At 50.3% G+C, this 14,707-nt stretch overlaps 1 protein-coding gene across 1 annotated transcript in view; it reads right to left on the reverse strand.

Annotated features, from left to right (window-relative positions):
- LOC146019729 (uncharacterized) overlaps positions 1-14,678 on the reverse strand; it is a 43,397-nt gene extending 28,719 nt beyond the window's left edge. Inside the window, exons 1-2 of the mRNA XM_083152242.1 lie at positions 14,547-14,678; positions 2,604-2,952 (exon numbers count right to left, since the gene is read on the reverse strand). Of these exons, the coding sequence (XP_083008368.1) occupies positions 2,604-2,949 (346 nt within the window). The 5' untranslated portion in view covers positions 2,950-2,952; positions 14,547-14,678. The remainder of the gene's footprint in view (positions 1-2,603; positions 2,953-14,546) is intronic.
- Between the last annotated feature and the right edge of the window lie 29 nt (positions 14,679-14,707).

The raw sequence follows: 14,707 nt of genomic DNA on the forward strand, positions 1-14,707 counted from the left end.
TTTACAGCTCGGTGCTCAGCCCTGCCTCCTACCCGCCCCCTCTTTCTGAACATTTTACATTTACAGCCGATCTTGGTGCCTCTGGAACCAATTATAACAAATGTATGTAGTAAAAATGATTACATTAATATAAAGCAAATACTTATAAATTATTTTAACCATTAATGACAGGGGAGGCACTGTCTCCCCTGACTGCACCTCCCTGATGTCCAATGTACTGAGTGTTTATTGATTTGCAGTATTTTAAATCATTTTATATCCTTATCGCTTCATTGTTTATATTGTTTTTTTATTTTTTATGCATTTCATATATTAAATTGTACATTTTTATGTCATACACTGTTTCTTTATATTTAGCGCAGTTTATACTTCCTGTACCTTTCTGTATATCATTGGGAGTGACTACCCATTATTTCATAACTGCTGCTTGGCTAGGCATACTCACATCAAAGCACCGGTCACGATACCTTGATATCTAAAGGAAAGCAGCAGTGTTAGTGATGCAGTGGCGTAACTATGGTGCAGCAGCCCCCGCAGCCGCTTGGGGGAGCAAGTGCCGGGGGGTCTGCGATGGGCGCCACTGCAAATATAGATGATGGCATCCTGTCAGCCAGGACTGTGCGTACCTCTCCTTGGAAGGTCCGCACACAGACGCCACCGCTGGTCAGGAGTCAGACCGCCTGGCCGCTGGGGATGTTGGATGAACAAAACGCCAGTGTAGTGCCAGCCGCTGGAACAGAAGAAAAACGGGTCCCAGCGGCAGGTTGAGGAGGGGGCGTGGCTTAGCGTCTGATCGGCGCATTCTGAAGCAGGCGCGCACATCATCCCCACGATCCCCGGCGCCTGGCTTCCTACTTGCGGTCCCCAGCGCGGGCCTCCTCCTCTCCGCGATCCCCGGCACTGTCTTCATAGGGGGGAGCTGCAGCACACAGCTTATAGCCCCAGTCCCCTCAGACGCAGATTTTTAAACAGAGCCTGGTCAGTGTAGCGGCGAAGGGGAAACTTGAAAGGCAGTGGCAGTGACTAACTGTCTTGGACGTTCTCCTATCCCAGGTAATGTTAAATATGGGTGATATACTGTACAATATATCTGGGAGGTGGCAGATTGGACACAGGCTATCAGTAATAAACTATGCACTTGTTTGTGTGAGCAGCTTCTGAATGGTGGTGGAGGGCTTTTAATGAGGTTGGGTGTGTACTGTACTGTATGTGTGTGTATGGATGTATGTGTGCATGCTATGTGTATGTATGTATGTATGTATGTATGTGTGCAGGCTATATGTATGTATGTATGTATGTATGTATGAATGTATGCATGTATGTATGTATGTATGTGTATATATGCCAGGTCCAAACCAAATACAAAGAACACTTACCCCCAAGACGTGTGTGTGTGTGTGTGTGTGTGTGTGTGTGTGTGTGTGTGTGTGTGTGTGTGTGTGTATATATATATATATATATATATATATATATATATATATATATATATATATACCCATCCGGAAACCCCCCCTATGAAAATCCTGCGTTTGCCACTGAGAAGCACGGCTCTGGAGCTCCAGGCTTGTCGGCTCTTTAACTTGTTCCCTTGAGGGACTTGCAGCCGGGCGTGTGCCCAAGGGCGGAGGAGGCCCGAATAATAGATGACGGCTCCTGGCTGTCCCCCTACCACCCCTACTGCTAGACCCGGCAGTGCCAATGGCGGCCTCTCCTGCAGGACCCGGAGCTGGATGGCACACAGGAAGCAGTCTGGGATGCGGTGGCTCTCTCTAACCCCCTGAAGACACTTATTCCGGAGTGTCCTACAAAAGCAGCCTCCTTTCAAGCAAATGTGGAAAGGATAGTAGCTACTACACACCCCCTGAAACCTGACAATACCCCCCCCCCCCTTACTCTAATCATACACCACCCTACCCTTCAGCTTAACTCTAATTATACATCCCCTCCCTTGTAGCCTAACCTTATTTATACTCCCCCCTGTAGCTTAACCCTAACTAAACAAAACCCCATAGACAAACCTTATCTATCCACCCCCCCCCCCCCCCCCCACACTGCCCAAAAATTCACCTCCCACCTGCAGCCTAACACCACCCATCTCCCTCGCCACAGCCTAAACCTAACATACACCACCCCGGCAGCCTTTAACACTAACCACACCCCACACCCCCCCCATGCAGCCTATAACACTAACCATACACACAAACCCAGCAGCCTATAAGCCTAACCATATACACACCCGGCAGCCTATTACACTAACCATACACACATATATAAGCCTTGATGAAAATGCCCAAGTAGGCATTGAAACGTTGGTGTTGTTGCTGGATTAAATCGCTATTTTGAAAATCTCTGGAGTGCCACTCTGTATTCTTCTGGCTACCTATCCATTTTTGGAGGCACCCGAGTGTGTGTTGTGTTTGGAGGATCGTGCCGGACCCTTGCTTCCTTGTATATATATATATATATATATACACACACACACAAACAAATGGGGGGGAGCAAAATTTATAGTTACGCCACAGTAGTGATGGTAGGGGGAAGCTGCAGTCCCCGCTCCGGATCTATGTGGTATAGCATCTGTCCCCTGATGATGTCCCCCTTACCTAGCATCCTGTGGAGTTCGGCCAGCTCCTGACTATACAGACTGTCCGTCACATCCGTGATATTCACCCTTCCTCTCTTCTTGGAGTGATACAGGATGGCCACATTGCACTTCTGCACCTCCGCTATGAACTGCCGCTGACCATCGTTTGTTATGGCGACGGGTGTCACGCCTCTCACCACTCTGGGCGATGATGTCAGGAAGTCTCGGAGAAACCGATAATTACTCTCTCCTTCCCGGGAAAATATCCCAACAGATTTCGTGGTTATTATTTTTATTCTTAGAAAATATGAGCAAAAACCAGTAAATAAATCCCAGATGGTGAGAATGAACGTCTGGAACATCATCTTCTGTAAAAGAGGAAACACCGATGGGTCAACATGAACTGGGAGCTTCTCACGCACCTGGGGGTTTGGAGATAAAGGGACGTGGAATTGTGAGAGGCACTGCGGAGCCTGACTATACAATGCAGGGTAACACTGCATGCGTGTGTGTGTGTGTGACCCTCGAGGATTTGCCTGGTATCATACATATGGTATGGAGGTCACACAGAATCACACAGAGAGGTTGGGTCTGTAATGACATTAGGGCGTGGTATATGGGTGGATACCCTGCTCTCCTTGGTGTCTCCGGGAATCCCCAGATATTTCAGATGCACAGTAAGCAGCATTGGCGGATCCAGGAGGTGGTTCTGCAGTACAATATTCAAATAGGGGAGCCACACCCACTGCCATCCCAACCGCTGCCAAACATCACCAGCCAGGGCTCACTAGCAGCTGGTGCGGCTCTCCTAATTAAATATTTGACTGCACTGCACCCCCACCTCTGGATCCGCCACTGGAAGCAGTAATATACTGCAAGCACATACTGTACATATTTATTTGCATTTTCCCCATTCTCAGAGTACAGCTGGTTGGCTACAACTGGATCTTATTACATTTCAGTTACATGTCGACTGTGTCGAAATTCGGGACAAAAAATTAGAAAAACCCCATGTCGACCATTTGACTGTCAACCTAACCACTGTCGACCTAACAGATGTCAGCCTTCCTGCATGTTGACCTAAATGCATGTTGACTTAATCACTGTTGACCAAGATTGTGGTGACCTAATGATCCATACCCGTCTTTAGGACCAGACCAGAAGATAAGAATACCGACTACTGTATGTATCCCAAAGGTGCATATACACTATACGATATACACGATAACAATATTGTTGTCTATTGTGTACACACTATATCATGAACGATGCCCCGAGTCATTAACGACTTCCCTCGTCCGCTGAGCATACAGTCCAACCCTGACATCATCAGTCATCAGTGACAGCTATACTCCTGGATGTGGCCGCTGAACGATATTGCTGTCTGTATTGTTCAGTGATTATGCACCACTGTATATCGTGTGTTAATGATATTGTGTAGCATGTACACACTTTAAGTACATATTTGTCTACCATCCTGTATTCTGCAGGAGACTCCCTGACATAGCAGCAATCTCCCTCTCTCCCTCATTAGTCTAGCAATCTCCCTTATGTCACCTAGCCCACATCACACTGTTACATCATAGTTACCTCCCCTCCTGCATTCTGCAGGAGACTCCCTGACATAGCAGCAATCCCCCTCTCTCCCTCATTAGCCTAGCAATCTCCCTCATGTCACCTAGCCCACATTACACTGTTACACCATAGTTACCTCCCCTCCTGCATTCTGCAGGAGACTCCCTGACATAGCAGCAATCCCCCTCTCTCCCTCATTAGTCTAGCAATCTCCCTCATGTCACCTATCCCACATTACACTGTTACATCATAGTTACCTCCCCTCCTGCATTCTGCAGGAGACTCCCTGACATAGCAGCAATCTCCCTCTCTCCCTCATTAGTCTAGAAATCTCCCTCATGTCACCTAGCCCACATCACACTGTTACATCATAGTTACCTCCCCTCCTGCATTCTGCAGGAGACTCCCTGACATAGCAGCAATCTCCCTCTCTCCCTCATTAGTCTAGCAATCTCCCTCATGTCAAATAGCCCACATTACACTGTTACATCATAGTTACCTCCCCTCCTGCATTCTGCAGGAGACTCCCTGATATAGCAGCAACCTCCCTCTCTCCCTCATTAGTCTAGCAATCTCCCTTATGTCCCCTAGCCCCCATTACACTGTTACTGTACATCATAGTTACCTCCCCTCCTGCATGAGACTCCCTGATGGGGTATACAGCCTCAATGGGCATACAGAATTTTGGGGTATACAGCCTGGCGGGGTATACAGAATGTTGGGGTATACAGCCTGACCGGTATACAGAATGTTGGGGTATATAGCCTAGCGGGATATACAGAATGTTGGGGTATACAGCCTGGCGGGATATACAGAATGTTGGGGTATACAGCCTTGCGGGGTATACAGAATGTTGGGGTATACAGCCTTGCGGGGTATACAGAATGTTGGGGTATACAGCCTGGCGGGATATACAGAATGATGGGGTATACAGCCTGGCGGGGTATACAGAATGTTGGGGTATACAGCCTGGCGGGATATACAGAATGTTGGGGTATACAGCCTCGCGGGGTATACAGAATGTTGGGGTACACAGCCTGGTGGGGTATACAGAATGTTGGGGTATACAGCCTGGCGGGATATACAGAATGTTGGGGTATACAGCCTTGCGGGGTATACAGAATGTTGGGGTATACAGCCTGGCGGGATATACAGAATGATGGGGTATACAGCCTGGCGGGGTATACAGAATGTTGGGGTATACAGCCTGGCGGGGTATACAGAATGTTGGGGTATACAGCCTTGCAGGGTATACAAAATGTTGGGGTATACAGCCTCGCAGGGTATACAGAATGTTGGGGTATACAGCCTGGCGGGGTATACAGAATGTTGGGGTATACAGCCTCGCGGGGTATACAGAATGTTGGGGTATACAGCCTGGCGGGGTATACAGAATGTTGGGGTATACAGCCTGAAGGGATATACAGAATGTTGAGGTATACAGCCTGTCGGAATATACAAAATGTGGGGGTATACAGCCTGACGGGATATACAGAATGTTGGTGTATACAGCCTGGCGGGATATACAGAAAGTTGGGGTATACAGCCTTCGGTAGCAGGCAGAGCGGAACTCCCATCAGCTCTGACCCAGTACCACAATGTATAGCACCGCTAGAGAGAAGGGGACCAATCAGCTCTGACCCAATACTACGGTCTACAGCACTGCCAGGGAGAAGGGGACCAATCAGCTCTGGCCCAATACCACAGTGTATAGCATCGCCAGGGAGAAGGGGACCAATCGGCTCTCAGGGACGTGCAGTCAGGGGAGGCAGGGGAGGCAGTGCCTCCCCTGTCATTAATGATTAATGAAATAATACAAAGAAAATACTTATGACACATTTGTGTCATAAGTATATGCTTTATATTATAATAATCACTTTTACCCCATTTTTTTTTATATAATTGGTTACGGAGGCACCAGAAGCGGTGCCTCCGTGTGTCAATGTTAGCGTTTCCGAAATAGGGGGTGGGTAGGGGGCGGGGCCAAGTAGCAGCCAGTGAATGCCCATTACAAAAAGCATTACAGGCGGCACTTATAGCGGTGCCTCAGTGACAGTCAGGGACATGCTATCTGCTTCTGGCTATATGAAAGCACGCCCCTGTCACTGAGGCAAATGTGATTGGGCACAGTGGCGCTGCCTCAGTGACAGGGGCGTGCTTTCATATAGTCAGAAGCAGAAAGCACGTCCCTGACCAAATCACTGGAAGCTTCCACAGGTGCCGTAAGCCGGCCCCAGCCCCAGCGCTAATCAAGAATCCAGCGGGGGAATGACTTGGTGGATCCCCCTCTACCTCAGCGCTGGCCCCAGCTCCAGCGCTGAACATAATAACAGCAGGGGGAATAAATTGTTAGTCACATTAGGCGCCAGCCCGAGCGTCTAATGTGACAGCAGCTCCCCCAGCGCTGACCCCAGCTCCGGACGCTCCAGTATGTGACTTGGTGGATTCCCCTCTACCCAGCTCCTGCGCTGCACTGCGCTGAACGTAATAACAGAAGGGGGAATAAATTGTTAACTGCCGCCCAGCGCCAGCCCGAGTGACAGCAGCTCCCCCTCTCCCCCTGCGCTGACCTCAGCTCCGGATGCTCCATTTTAGAATGTGACACCAGCGGGCAGCGGCCCAGCGACCAGTGGGCAGACCCCATGGCGGCTTGGTAGAGCCAGCACCGACAGGGTCTGCAGGGAGCGCTGGGTCTGGGTAGGAGCTGCTCTGCTGGTCTCTGCAGCTTATGTAGGCGGCAGCTCTTGCACTTGCCTGTCAGTGCAGAATCATTCTGGACCCAGGGCTCCCCACAGAGCTCGTCGGTGCTGGCTCCACCAAGCTAGTGCCTCACCAACCACTAACCTCACCGCACGTCACTGTCGGCTCTGGCCCAAGGGTTCTAATAACTCTATTTCCTGACTTTACATTATTATCTGACACTCTCATTCTATAGTATATCTTCCTCTCTCACCCCCTCTCCATCTCTCTCTCCCCCTATGATTATCTCTCTGTCCCCCTGCCCTCCATCTATCTCAACGCCTCTCCCTATCTCTCTATACCCCACCCCTCCATCTATCTCACCCCCTCTCCCTATCTCTCTATACCCCACCCCTCCATCTATCTCACCCCATCTCCCTATCTCTCTATACCCCACCCCTCCATCTATCTCACCCCCTCTCCCTATCTCTCTATACCCCACCATCTATCTCGCCCCCTCTTCCACTCTCTCTGACACTCTCATTCTATATCTTCCTCTCTCTAGAACCCACCTCTCCAGCTCCCTCTCTCTAAACACCACCCCTCTCTTTCCCTCTCTCTATACCTCACCTCTCCATCTCTCGCTCCCTCTCTCTATACACCACCCCTCCATCTCTATCACCCCCTCTCCCACTCTATCTGACACTCTTAAGGTGGCCATACACACGCAGATTTATCTTCAGATCTGGCTGGTTGGAACAAAAACATGGTTATGGATGATAGCAAATGACAGTTGTCCATTTGCTTGGAAATGCTGGAAAACTGACAAACTGTCACTCATCCATAACCATGTTTTTGTTCCAACCAGCCAGATCTGAAGATAAATCTTACTAGTGTATGGGCACCTTTATTCTATAGATTGTAAGCTTGCAAGCAAGGGCGTCCTACCTCCATGTCAGTTTGTATCCACCCAGTTTGTTAAAGGACCCCTTCACTTGAGCAATGTACATGCAATTAGTGCAATGTAAGTGATAAATCGCATGTACAGTGGCCAGATTGCATGTACATGACAGGAGGTATGATGCAATGCACGTTCCAGTGCGCATTGCATTGCACCTCCTTGGTCGCATGGGCAGCCAGTAAAATCTGTCGCTGCCTGCCGGGAAATCGCCACTGTGATGCCTCCCCTCTCCGCTCCCTCCTACCTGCTCCATCCCTCCGCCTCCTCCCCGCACGCTGCTTCCTCTTTCTGGCTCCATCACGCTGCTCTCCACCCTCCTTCCAGCTCTGTCCCTCCGCCCTCCTCCAGCAGTAGCAGCCTCTCTCTCTCACACAGGAAAATATTTTCAGGAGGCTGCTGCTTCTGCTATTACAGTCACTGCCACCAATGTAATATCTAGTGGTCTCTGTATGGATTCCCACTGTCACCAATGTTTTCCCACTGCCACCAATGTTGTAATCTTTCACACACTGGCCCACATTTTTTTTCAATACAATTTTATCATTAGCCTGCCACCCACAGCCCAGGGGTGGCAGGGACAGCCCTGGGCTTCAAGCTGGGCTGGGGTTCCCCTGGAGGGGGGGACCCCACTCCACCAGGGACCCAGCTCAGGCTAACCAGCCAGGGTGATCAGGCTTTGGCCGGGGGACCTTATGTAAAAAGAGTCCCCCGGCTGTGGCATGACACCACTGGCTGTTTGAGCCCGGTGCTGGTTTCCAAAATACGGGGGACCACTACTCCTTTTATCCCCCCAGAATTTTGGGAACCAGGATTGGGCTCAAGAGCCCGGTGCTTGTTATAGAAATACAAGGGTACCCCAGCTTTTTTTCCCCTGTACCGAATTTCTGTAACCAGGACCGGCTCGATGAGCCTGGGGCGGGTGATAGCCGGGTGGGGGGACCCCACGTCGTTTAAAAATATATATATATATTTATTTTTCTATTTTATTACACAGAGAAGCCTGCACAGATCTGACTGATCCGTGCAGGCTGCAGCCAAATACGCCTGGAAAATGAAGCCAAATTCATCAGTACTACAGTATTTAGGCCAGCCCCCCTAGCACCCTGTAGTACAGCACCCTGTAGTATGCGATTTGTCACAGGTTGATAAATTGCATGCAATATATCTGATGCAAAATAACACACAAGTACAGAATCTGACGTGCAGGACTCCCGGGGAGTTCAGGGGAAATCTCATGCAATTCCAAGCATCAGATAAATTGCCCTAATGTAAGGGGCCCTTTAATCATACCTCCCAACAGTCCCGATTACAGCGGGACAGTCCCGATTATCAGGGCCTGTCCCGCTGTCCCACCCGCGGACGGCAGTGTCCCGCGGTGTGGGGGGCTGTTGGGAGTCCCCCCTGTCGGCTGCTAAGCAGCGGGGAATAAACGCTGTGCGCATGCACACAGCGTCTATTCCCGTAGCCAGGGGGCATGGCTAGAGGCTCACAGAGCCTCTGGGTCATGCCGCCATAGCGGCAAAATGGGGGCGAGTATAGGCCACGCCCCCTAAATAAGGTCACGCCCCTGAAAATTTCGGCGCACCTTCGGCGTGCATCAGCTGTGTCCCGGGTCAGGCGCGGAGAAAGTTGGGAGGTATGCTTTAATCACTGTTGTTTCCATTTGTAAAGCGCAACGGTATATGCTGCACTATATAAGACACTGTAAATAAATATAAATATCTTCCTCTCTTCTCCATCTCTCTATACCCCACCCTCTCCCTCTCTGACACTCTCATTATATAGCTTTCTCTTTCTCCCCCTCTCTCTATACCCCACCCTCCCTCTCTCTCTCACACTCTCTCCCTGTGACACTCTCATTCTAGATCTTCCTCTCTCTCCCTCCTCTCTCTATACCCCACCCTCTCCCTCTCTGACACTCTCATTCTATATCTTTCCCCTCTCTCTATACACCACCCTCCCTCTCTGACACTCTCATTCTATATCTTTCCCCTCTCTCTATACCCCACCCTCTCCCTCTCTGACACTCTCATTCTATATCTTTCCCCTCTCTCTATACACCACCCTCCCTCTCTGACACTCTCATTCTATATCTTTCCCCTCTCTCTATACACCACCCTCCCTCTCTGACACTCTCATTCTATATCTTCCCCCTCTCTCTATACACCACCCTCCCTCTCTGACACTCTCATTCTATATCTTTCCCCTCTCTCTATACACCACCATCCCTCTCTGACACTCTCATGCTATATCTTTCCCCTCGCTCTATACACCACCCTCCCTCTCTGACACTCTCATTCTATATCTTTCCCCTCTCTCTATACACCACCCTCCCTCTCTGACACTCTCATTCTATATCTTCCCCCTCTCTCTATACACCACCCTCCCTCTCTGACACTCTCATTCTATATCTTTCCCCTCTCTCTATACACCACCATCCCTCTCTGACACTCTCATGCTATATCTTTCCCCTCGCTCTATACACCACCCTCCCTCTCTGACACTCTCATTCTAGATCTTCCTCTCTCTCCCTCCTCTCTCTATACCCCACCCTCTCCCTCTCTGACACTCTCATTTTATATCTTTCCCCTCTCTCTATACACCACCCTCCCTCTCTGACACTCTCATTCTATATCTTTCCCCTCTCTCTATACCCCACCCTCTCCCTCTCTGACACTCTCATTCTATATCTTTCCCCTCTCTCTATACACCACCCTCCCTCTCTGACACTCTCATTCTATATCTTTCCCCTCTCTCTATACCCCACCCTCTCCCTCTCTGACACTCTCATTCTATATCTTTCCCCTCTCTCTATACACCACCCTCCCTCTCTGACACTCTCATTCTAGATCTTCCTCTCTCTCCCTCCTCTCTCTATACCCCACCCTCTCCCTCTCTGACACTCTCATTCTATATCTTTCCCCTCTCTCTATACACCACCCTCCCTCTCTGACACTCTCATTCTATATCTTTCCCCTCGCTCTATACACCACCCTCCCTCTCTGACACTCTCATTCTATATCTTACTCCCCCCTCTCGCTTCCTCTCTATACACCACCCCCTCCATCTCTCTCACCCCCTTTCCCTATCTCTCTATACCCCAGCCCTCCATCTATCTCACCGCCTCTCCCTATCTCTCTATACCCCACCACTCCATCTATCTCACCCCCTTTCCCTATCTCTCTATACCCCAGCCCTCCATCTATCTCACCCCTCTCCCTATCTCTCTGTACCCCAGCCCTCCATTTATCTCACCGCCTCTCCCTATCTCTCTATACCCCACCCCTCCATCTATCTCACCCCCTCTCCCTATCTCTCTATACCCCACCCCTCCATCTATCTCACCCCCTCTCCCTATCTCTCTATACCCCACCATCTATCTCGCCCCCTCTCCCACTCTCTCTGACACTCTCATTCTATATCTTCCTCTCTCTAGAACCCACCTCTCCAGCTCCCTCTCTCTATACACCACCCCTCTCTTTCCCTCTCTCTATACCTCACCTCTCCATCTCTCGCTCCCTCTCTCTCTATACACCACCCCTCCATCTCTATCACCCCCTCTCCCTCTCTATCTGACACTCTTAAGGTGGCCATACACACGCAGATTTATCTTCAGATCTGGCTGGTTGGAACAAAAACCTGGTTATGGATGATAGCAAATGACAGTTGCCCATTTGCTTGGAAATGCTGGAAAACTGACAAACTGTCACTCATCCATAACCATGTTTTGGTTTCAACCAGCCAGATCTGAAGATAAATCTTACTAGTGTATGGGCACCTTTATTCTATAGATTGTAAGCTTGCAAGCAGGGGCGTCCTACCTCCATGTCAGTTTGTATCTACCCAGTTTGTTTAAGGACCCCTTACACTTGAGCAATGTACATGCAATTAGTGCAATGTAAGTGATAAATCGCATGTACAGTGGCCAGATTGCATGTACATGACAGGAGGTATGATGCAATGCACGTTCCCGTGCGCATTGCATTGCACCTCCTTGGTCGCATGGGCAGCCAGTAAAATCTGTCGCTGCCCGCCGGGACATCGCCGCTGTGATGCCTCCCCTCTCCGCTCCCTCCTACCTGCTCCATCCCTCCGCCTCCTCCCCGCACGCTGCTTCCTCTTTTTGGCTCCATCACGCTGCTCTCCACCCTCCTTCCAGCTCTGTCCCTCCGCCCTCCTCCAGCAGCAGCAGCCTCTCTCTCTCACACAGGAAAATATTTTCAGGAGGCTGCTGCTTCTGCTATTACAGTCACTGCCACCAATGTAATATCTAGTGGTCTCTGTATGGATTCCCACTGTCACCAATGTTTTCCCACTGCCACCAATGTTGTAATCTTTCACACACTGGCCCACATTTTTTTTCATTACAATTTTATCATTAGCCTGCCACCGACAGCCCAGGGGTGGCAGGGACAGCCCTGGGCTTCAAGCTGGGCTGGGGTTCCCCTGGAGGGGGGGACCCCACTCCACCAGGGACCCAGCTCAGGCTAACCAGCCAGGGTGATCAGGCTTTGGCCGGGGGACCTTATGTAAAAAGAGTCCCCCGGCTGTGGCATGACACCTCTGGCTGTTTGAGCCCGGTGCTGGTTTCCAAAATACGGGGGACCACTACTCCTTTTATCCCCCCAGAATTTTGGGAACCAGGATTGGGCTCAAGAGCCTGGTGCTTGTTATAGAAATACAAGGGTACCCCAGCTTTTTTTCCCCTGTACCGTATTTCTGTAACCGATGAGCCTGGGGCGGGTTATAGCCGGGTGGGGGGACCCCACGTCGTTTAAAAAATATATATATTTATTTTTCTATTTTATTACACAGAGAAGCCTGCACAGATCTGACTGATCCGTGCAGGCTGCAGCCAAATACGCCTGGAAAATGAGTATTTCTCAGTTGTATTTTTTGCTGAATTACTGGCCAAATTCATCAGTACTACAGTATTTAGGCCAGCCCCCCTAGCACCCTGTAGTACAGCACCCTGTAGTATGCGATTTGTCACAGGTTAATAAATTGCATGCAATATATCTGATGCAAAATAACACACAAGTACAGAATCTGACGTGCAGGACTCCCGGAAGGCTGCCGGGGAGTTCAGGGGAAATCTCATGCAATTCCAAGCATCAGATAAATTGCCCTAATGTAAGTGGCCCTTTAATCATACCTTCCAACAGTCCCGATTACAGCGGGACAGTCCCAATTATCAGGGCCTGTCCCGCTGTCCCACCCGCAGACGGCAGTGTCCCGCGGTGAGGGGGGCTGTTGGGAGTCCCCCCTGTCGGCTGCTAAGCAGCGGGGAATAAACGCTGTGCGCATGCGCACAGCGTCTATTCCCGTAGCCAGGGGGCTGGGGGCATGGCTAGAGGCTCACAGAGCCTCTGGGTCATGCCCCCATAGCGGCAAAATGGGGGCGAGTATAGGCCACGCCCCCTAAATTAGGTCACGCCCCTGAAAATTTCGGCGCACATCAGCTGTGTCCCGGGTCAGGCGCGGAGAAAGTTGGGAGGTATGCTTTAATCACTGTTGTTTCCATTTTCAAGCACAACGGTATATGCTGCACTATATACGACACTGTAAATAAATATAAATATCTTCCTCTCTTCTCCATCTCTCTATACCCCACCCTCTCCCTCTCTGACACTCTCATTCTATAGCTTTCTCTTTCTCCCCCTCTCTCTATACCCCACCCTCCCTCTCTCACACCCTCTCCCTGTGACACTCTCATTCTATATCTTCCTCTCTCTCCCTCCTCTCTCTATGGGCGAGATTTACTAAAGGGAAAATGCCGTAAAACCCCCGTTTTACGGCATTTTCCTATGTATCAATAAACGTCCGCAGCGTTTTCGCTAGGCAGGGTATCGCCACCTCTGGGTGGCGATACCCTATAGAAGCCTATGGGCTTTTTTCGCCGCCCGCCGTACGCCGTCCGCGCGCCCACCCCCTCCCGTCCTCCTGTGATCATCTCCTCCCCCTGGTGTGACAGCCGGCAGGACATCCGGCTTCAGGGGGAAGGAGGAGACACAGGGGGACGCTGGCAGCCGCCGGGAGGTGACGGAGACCCCCGCAGCCAACATCACAGGTATCGCGGGGGTCTCCGTCACCGCAACCCGATGCTGGCCGCATATGTTAGTACATATGCGGCAGCATCGCGGCGGCTGCCGTGCGAAGGGCGGCGATGTATGTTAATACATCCCGCCCTATATCCCACCCTCTCCCTCTCTGACACTCTCATTCTATATCTTTCCCATCGCTCTATACACCACCCTCCCTCTCTGACACTCTCATTCTATATCTTTACCATCGCTCTATACACCACCCTCCCTCTCTGACACTCTCATTCTATATCTTTCCCATCGCTCTATACACCACCCTCCCTCTCTGACACTCTCATTCTATATCTTTCCCCTCTCTCTATACACCACCCTCCCTCTCTGACACTCTCATTCTATATCTTTCCCCTCTTTCTATACACCACCCTCCCTCTCTGACACTCTCATTCTATATCTTTCCCCTCTCTCTATACACCACCCTCCCTCTCTGACACTCTCATTCTATATCTTTCCCCTCTCTCTATACACCACCCTCCCTCTCTGACACTCTCATTCTATATCTTACTCCCCCCTCTCGCTTCCTCTCTATACACCACCCCCTCCATCTCTCTCACCATCTCTCCCTCTGACACTCTCATTCTATACCTTCCTCTCTATACACCACCCCTCCCTCCCCCTCCCTTCTCATGGAGTCAGTGTCTCTCACCTGTGTCAGGTGTGAGCAGTCAGTGCCGGGATCCTAGGTCTGTTCCACACACTTCTGTAACTCTAATGGTGTCTGTCTAGTGAAAGTGAAAGTATTTCTGTCTGCGCCCCTCCCCGGCCTCTGTCTCCTTCCTCACACTCACACAGATCCTCCTCATTACT

The sequence above is a fragment of the Crinia signifera genome, chromosome 7, assembly GCF_055691185.1.
Source record: "Crinia signifera chromosome 7, ASM5569118v1, whole genome shotgun sequence".
Lineage (NCBI taxonomy): Eukaryota > Metazoa > Chordata > Amphibia > Anura > Myobatrachidae > Crinia > Crinia signifera.